This window comes from Elephantulus edwardii, unplaced genomic scaffold (genome assembly GCF_000299155.1).
Source record: "Elephantulus edwardii isolate Elephantulus edwardi_28Jun2011 unplaced genomic scaffold, EleEdw1.0 scaffold00216, whole genome shotgun sequence".
NCBI classification, from domain to species: domain Eukaryota; kingdom Metazoa; phylum Chordata; class Mammalia; order Macroscelidea; family Macroscelididae; genus Elephantulus; species Elephantulus edwardii.
This window is the reverse complement of record NW_006399966.1, coordinates 2,675,894-2,683,803: the sequence shown is the minus strand read 5'-3', so window position 1 is coordinate 2,683,803 and position 7,910 is coordinate 2,675,894. Positions and strand designations below refer to the sequence as shown.

At 49.2% G+C, this 7,910-nt stretch overlaps 1 protein-coding gene across 1 annotated transcript in view; it reads right to left on the bottom strand.

The window, feature by feature from the left end:
* WNT9B (wingless-type MMTV integration site family, member 9B) overlaps window positions 1–123 on the bottom strand; it is a 23,473-nt gene extending 23,350 nt beyond the window's left edge. The window contains exon 1 of the mRNA XM_006897872.1: window positions 69–123. Coding sequence (XP_006897934.1) covers window positions 69–123 — 55 coding nt within the window. The remainder of the gene's footprint in view (window positions 1–68) is intronic.
* Window positions 124–7,910: the final 7,787 nt, after the last annotated feature.

Sequence of the window (7,910 nt, the reverse complement as noted above, 5' to 3'; positions counted from 1 at the left end):
CACCAGTCCCGGCCACGCCCACCGGGGCAGGACCATCTACTGCTCCGCCCCCAGCCTCTCCCTCCCACCGGCCCCAGGTAAGCGTTCACCTGGCGCCGCGCCCACCGGGGGCCTCGCCGGCATAACGTGGAGCCCCCGGGCCTGAAGAGCCCGGCGTGGGGGGATGGGGAGGACACAGGAGTTTCTGCTGCTTTGGGGCAGGTGGAGAGAGAGAGGTGTAGCATTCCCCAGATGCCCAGGATTGAGTCACAGGAGAAGGACACCCTCCCACCTGCACCCCTATTCCCGGGGTCTCCAGCCTGCTCGTGCAGCTTTCTCTGCTCTAATTCAGGAGCCCTGGGAGCGGGGGAAATGCTTGGCGAAGATGGGGATATAGGAAAGAGGACGTGGAGCCCTCTTGCAAGACCAAGAAAGAGAGAAAGGGAAGAAACCCCAAAAAGCCTCAAACTCATTGCTATGGAGTTGGAACCGGTGGAACTGACTCAAAGCTGATCCTCCTCAGTGCCCTGCGGAGCTGCAGGTGGATTTGAACCGCCAGAGAAGCGCTGACCTTGGACTAGCAGAGCAACTCCCTACAGACTAGGCCAGAGGAGTTTGCTTGGAAGGTGCAGAATGCCCCTGACTGTCTCGGGCCTGGACCTCAGGGAATTTGACAAGGACTGTGATGTTCTTGGGGCCCAGACTCCCAGCAGAGAAAATGGGAATCGACAGTGCTGGGCCACGAAGCTCTGTCCTTCCATAAAGTTTTACTCTAACTCCTGTCTGGAGGTTCTGTGGCCAGGGTGTCTTGGAGGGAGAGCTGGTGTGACACTGAGAGTCTCAAGCACTGGGTCAAATGAAGCAAAAACAAAATATAACTTGCAGTGAATGCCAAACCCTGCATGAAAAATTTCTCCCAAATCAGCCATGCGTACGGAACATCAGGTGACAGTGACCTGGGCTTTGCTGTGAACATGGTGTGGATGGGGGCAATGTGGTGGGAAGATGGCCGCTGTGATGTTGAGCTTGATCTTTAATAATTCTTCCACCCCTGTTAAGCCCAGGGGTTCTATTTATTGAGGTAACATGCCCCAGTCTGTGAGGTATAGACCTGGATTCAAATCATCGGAGTTAGCAAACCTGAGATATGAAAGATGTCCCACTGGTACAATGATTAAGAGTTTGGCTGCTAACTGAAAGGTTAATGGTTCAAACCCACTCAGCAGCTCTATGTGGACAAGAGAGGGAATCTACTTCTGTAAAGACTATAGCCTAGAAAAATCCTGTGGGCACTTCTACTCTATCACAGGTCACATAGGGTCTGCTGTGAACAAAAAAATAGACTCCAGGGCACACGACAGCCAGTATATCATGGGGTTCTTGTGCCGTAAGAGTGATGTCAAGTGCCCAGGAGATGCCTGGCACTCAGTGCCAGCTTGTTACAGCTGAGGTACTGGGAAATGCTAACAGCTGGTTCTGGGGTGAGGGTCATTTGTCATTTCTGTGCTGTAAATGTTCCCTTTTGGGCTGACTTCAGCTGTGGCATTGTCGCCGATGACTGGAGTTGGGAAGAGATGCCTGTGGTCATTTCTGCAAGCCAGCTTGGGCAAGCTCCAGCACATGAGTGGCAAAGCCTTGGACCAGGCACAGAGGTGGAGCGGCCTAAGCTGGACCCCTGTGTGGGACTCAGAGAGGAGGAAGAGATGGGACCGCGGTGACTGAGAGCTCCCACCGGGCCTCTGTCACAGCCAAAGGGCACCTGAGAGTGGCATGTGCAGAGAGTGGGCTGCCCCACCTCTCCTTATGCCCACAAGCACACACTATCAGCACACACACGCACAAGCATGTACATGCCTAGAGAAGGTGGGGGACAAGGAGAGCACATTCTCCGAAAGTGACACATTTAACATTGCATAAAAGTGACATGCTGACATCTGACAAAAGCTTGTGATGTAAAAAAGCTGGGAGCAGCTGCCCAGATGATTCAGTGGAAACTTCAGTGGTTGGACAGCGAGAAACGCACAGAACATATTCTGATGAGTGTCCTTGGGCCCGCGCTGGCAGGTGTCGGTGACGAGGACTCCCTCTTTGGAGTCTTCCTGATGTGATAAGCGTAGCAGGTTCTGTTCATGAGTGACTCTCAGTCGTGCAGCGAGGCTCCAGAGTTCACCTCCTTGGTCAGCAGAGCCTCATGGACGTACCCATGTGGCAGCCCCTTGTTTCTGATGTTAATAATTCCAACAGTACCAATTTCTATGTGGGTGTGTAAGCCTGGCACATGGCCTCACTGAAGCTTCACTCCCACTGGGAGGTGGCAGGCAAACATTATCTCCATTGTACAGATTAGGAAACCGAGGCTTAGAGAGATTAAGGAATTGGTGTGAAGCATTCAGCTGTGAGGAGTGGAGGCATTGGGTGTAGCTCCAGCTCAGGCTCGTGGTGGTTCTGGTTGACCAGCTGACTGAGGGCCTGAGCACACAAAGCCTGGTAGCTTTGCATCATGTATCTTTACTAAGGACCATCAGGTACACACTGAGAGCTGACCCTTGAGGGGTTCATAGTCTAGATGGGGGGATAGCAGTGAAGACAGATTCTCTTCTAAGCTGTGGTATTCTGGATCCCCAAGGAGACACTTGAGGGTGTTCTTTAGGACCCAAAGACTTGTGCCCTAGTTGTTTCTGTGCCGGCCACCACCCCTCCCTGCCCTGTCTGCTTCTTGAGGACAGGGGCTGACCTCTGTTTCTCCAGGCCCAGGACATATTAGGTGCTCGGGAAACGTGCTATAATCTTGATTTCTGGCCTTCTAATGGGGCTGTCGAGATATAAAGTGTCACCCCAACAAGATGCATGCTCACAGAAGCCCCCTCCCACCCTTCTCAGATTATGTGCTTGATCACACACACACACTGACATTCTACAACACAAGCCAGGGCATTCAGTGACCCTTTCCATGTCCATCTGAATTCTTCTATGGACCCACAGCTGCCTGTGGACTGCACGTTCACACAGGCATGCAAGAGAAGCATTCTTAGACATCCACAAGCAGCTACCTGTCTCCATGCAACAGCCCAAGGCAGCAGCCGCGGCTGGGACAGAGCCTCCCTCCCCCACTTTGCGCACACACACTTAGGGGGTCAAACTGTGTGACCGCAGGAAAGGCTTCCCATGATTGCCTGTCTCCCCGGCCCAGGCAAGCCCCTCTCCAAAACAAACCCTCGGCCACCGTCCATCCTTGACTCCATTTCTCCCAAGATTTCAAAGCCCAGCTGAGTCCAGGCCAGGTCAGCGGAGCGCAGCACTTAGAAAAATTCCCCAAACGCAGCCCTCCAGGCCACAAGTGAGCGGAAATGAGGAATTCCAGGCTGGATATCAGCCTCTAATCACCCTCCTGGCTTGGATGGATGGAAATAGAATCTGGGCTGGACAGGAAGTGGGGCTGGGGATGCCCCAGCAGCCTGGAGAAAAGGTGGCGGAGGGCCACCCACCCACCGAGGTGCCGGTGCACATCGGAGGCCTGGACAGGGCTGGCGTGGGTTCATGTACCTCTTCGTCCCTGTGGCCTCATCACGACTTGTCCACCCTGAGCACTCCCAGAAGCCCTAGCACTGCACGTGTGACGACACTTGTGCTTAAAACACTTTCACTTGCATATTGAAATGGCGCAGTTACCATGCTTGGCTGCCAACTAAGGCTGACTGTTCAGTCTACCCAGACGCAGCTCGAAAGAAAGGCGTGGCCATCTCCTTCTGAGAAATCCACCACTGAAAATCGTGTAGAACACAGTTCTGCTCTGATTCACACGGGGTCGTGAACTGACATCGACCTCCTGATGAAGTGGCACAAGGGCAGCACTGTGGCCGTTATACAGATGATGAGAACTCTAAAGTCCAGAGAGACGAGGAACTCCCTCGAGGTCACAGAGCTCACCAGCTAGGTAGCCGGGCACTCCGTGTTTCTAGATGAGTCTGGAGCAGGACTGACTTGAATGAGGTAGACGAAGTGGGCTATGGACTCCCACCCAGAGGAGACACACAGCTAAGCTTAAAAACAAGGAAGAAAGATGATAGAAAAACACACCAAAATACCAGCCAGGAGAGTCTGAAGGGGTGAAAGTATTAGTTAAAAATAAAAATTCTTTTTTCATTTTTAAAATGTTCCAATTGGTCTCCCACTACAGTATGCTGCTCTATCCTGGAAGCCTGGCTGGCCTGACCACTCTTGGCCCTACTCACCAGGAGACTTTCTCAGACCCATTTTCTTTTTTATTAGGGACTATGCTGATGAATGTTGTTGTTAGGTGCTTTTAAGAGAAGTACAACTCACAGCGATGCTATGAACAGTAGATTTGAACCCTCTCCTATCCTATGCCATCTTCACACTTCACACTGGAACCCATTATGGCAGTCACTGGGTCGATCCACCTGGTTGAGGCCCTTCCTCTCCTTCACTGACCCTCCACCCTTCCCAACATCATGTCCCTCTCCAAGGAATAGCCTCTTCCAGCAACATGCCCAAAGTATGTGAGGCGAAGTCTCATCATCCTTGCCTCCAAAGGGCACTCTGGCTGCACCTTCTCCAAGACTTATCTGTTAGTTCTCTTGGCCATCTATGGGATTTTCAGTGCTCTTCTCCAATACCACAGCTCAAAGGCATCAGTTCTTCTTCTGTCATCCTTATTCACTGTCTAGCTCTAAGAATCATAGCAAGTGATGAGGTATACTGTCCTCTATTTGGAAGTGATGGAGACTCCTGTGATATGTAGGCTGCTCATTTCAGGAGAACTGGACCCTCTTCTCTGTTTTTTTTAATATTCCACACTTAACTCATAGCAAGGTTCAGCCCACTGAAGATTTATTCTCACATATTTGTTTGCTCCTTAAGTAAGCCACTCCTTTTAGTAATCTTGAAGTCAAGTCAGTAAATGTTTGGAATATTAATGAACAAACACTGGACAGACCTGACTTGGTGGTGGTTACAACCTCTGACTTTGATTTTACCATCTTCATGGAAAACAGATGCTGAGCTCTCCATGGTATGGACTACATACTTCAGGGAGCTCTGGTGACTTAGTGGGTGAGGAACTGCACTACCAACCCAAAGGCACACAGTTCAAATCCACCAGATGGGACAAAGATGAGCAATCTCCTCCTGTGCGATTTACTACCTCTAAAAAAACAACATGGAATGAATGAAAGATTAGATATAGGATGTATTATAATTAATGTTATGAAACACAATTTGTATGAATGATTGGAAGAAAAAACCGATAAGCTTTGTAAATTTTCATTCAAATAAAAAAAAGTAATTTAAAAAAAAAAAACAACACAAAAACAAGGGTCAGCTACAAGTTGGTTCCAAGTTGACGGCACACAACAACAACATGGTGCAAACTACAGGGAACCTTCCGAGCAGTATCATTCTGTCAAAGACTGAGAAAGACCAAGGACAACTCCAATATCAAATGACCTGCCCCATGGTCACCACATATGTTGATATCTAAATATCAGACGACATAGATGGGCACGCTCTGGGTGAGCGGTGGTTCACCATGAACATACCACACCCCTGGGCATTAGGGCACACCACAAGGACTGGTAACTACCGTACAGCCAGGCTTTGATACTTGGAAAGTCAGAGCTCTTAACAGTTAACAACAGCAAATGCCAGGAGAGTGTCTTAGTCTACCCAGAGTGGGAGGCAGGCTTTGAAGAAATACCTGGGAGTGATCCTGACTGGCTCAAATAGACCCAAAACTTGTTCTTGGATTCCCAGTGTGCAAAGACCAGCTGAGTCTGCCCTCTCCTGGTTTCTACTGGCCTCCCAGAAGATGGGACTCATTGATGACCAACTGACTTGATCAACCAGTTGTCTGCTTGCTTCGCTCACACATGCAGCATTGTCCTGCTCAAGCTTCCCTACAACAAGTGTTTAGGAGTCACAGGAACCACAGCCTCTGTGATGATAAAAAGAAACAAATGTTCTTGGAAAATAGAACAGAATGGAAAACAGAGGCAGAATTTACAATGAATCACATTCTAAAGATTCAACTCTGAGCAGAGGCAATCTCAACATCATCTTGGTTTCTTTTCAAGTGAGTTACTGATTTCTTCCTCTCTGAGAAGGAAGACTGAGAGAGAGAAAGGGCTTCTACCTTGAAGTTGAGACGGCCGCCTGGAGGGATGCAATCTCTTGCTCAGTATTGGTTATCAGCCATGCAGACCACTGCCGATTGGTCACATTTTCAAAACTGTGGGTGCAAATACGTTTGTAGGACATGCTAACATCCATAGATGCTAGAGCCACAGCATGGTTTTCTTACTCACAGCATGTAACTCCAGTGACCTCAGCAGATGCCTTTAAACTTGGCAGTGGCTCAAATCTTCGGTTTATCTCTGGGAAACAGCAAGATCAAGTTAACTCCTCAAAATCAGAACCTAAAAACCAGACTTCAGCATGCCTCAAATTTTCCATTTTATATGAGGTACAAATCTAGGTACTCATATTTTCAACTTAACAAATTGTGGGTGGATACCTGGTGCTAAATCCTTAGCGTTAAGAAAAAAGGGGGGAGAGAGAGAGATTAAGTCAGCTCCATTAAGTCAGCTCCTGTCCTTGAGGAGTGCACGGTTTCTTGGGCAAGGCATGTAAAAGAATAAACACATACAGCATGGTGACATTTCTAGATAAATGTCAGCTCTTTCTTCAGTTCCTCGTACCTGCCAGGTGCTCTGGCAGTGTATTCGCTCAGGAGTTGCACTGTTAACCCACAGGCTGCGTGTTGCACATCTCTGACAGTCTGAATCCAGCAATGACTCATGGGGGCAAGAGGAGCCTTTTCCTCCACTGCAACTTGCAGCCTTAGAAGCCCAAAGGAGGGTTGGCTATTAGCGGGCTGTGAATGGAGGGTTCTGACTTGGCAGCACTGAGAGATATGGACCAGGTAGTTTTTGAAGGTCTGTGACTTCAGAAGTGATCAGTCAGTCTGTCTTAACCTGGAACCTCCTCCATCACCGGCCACCACGGGTGACTCTGCTGGTGTTTGAAATACCGGTGGCACCGCTTCTGTCATCGCATGGAAGCCCCCACAGAACAGCCAACAGGCAGATAAAGAGAGCAAGAACATCTGTCTAAAGACTGACCCCAGCCATGGTGTTTTTATTGCTTCATAGGCATTTGACTGTGTAGATCATAACAAACTGTGGCTGACTCTGAGAAGAATGGGAATCCCAGAACACTTGATCGTTCTAATGCGAAACTTATACTTAGACCAGGAGGCAGTCGTCAGAACAGAGCAAGGGAACACGGCATGGTTCAAAATTGGGAAGGGTGTACGCCAGGGATGCATCCTATCTCCATACCTTTTCAACCTATATGCAGAACAGATTATCGGGGAGGCTGGGCTCTATGAGGAGAAATGTGGGGTCAAGATTGGTGGACGAGTTATCAACAATCTGCGTTATGCGGATGACACAACCCTGCTTGCTGAAACTGAAGAAGACCTGAAGCGCCTGCTGCAGAGTGTCAAGGACTGCAGCCTCCAATATGGATTGAGGCTCAGTGTCAAGAAGACATAGATTCTCACCACTGGACCAATTGGCAGCATCAGGGTGGATGGTGAAGAGATTGAGATTGTACACAGCTTTAGCTTGCTTGGCTCCACAGTCAACAGTCTTGGCACCAGCAGCCAGGAAATTAAAAGGCACATTGCCATGGGAAAGTCTGCTGTTAGGGACCTCTCCAAAGTACTGAAGAGCAATGGTGTCTCTCTGGAGACTAAGGTGCGTCTGATACAGGCCATGGTCTTCGCAATCACCTGTTATGCATCACAGAGTTGGACAATGACCAAGGAGGATAGAAGGAGAATTGATGCCTTTGAGCTGTGGTGCTGGAGAAGAGTATTGAGAATACCATGGACTGCTAGGAAAACAAAC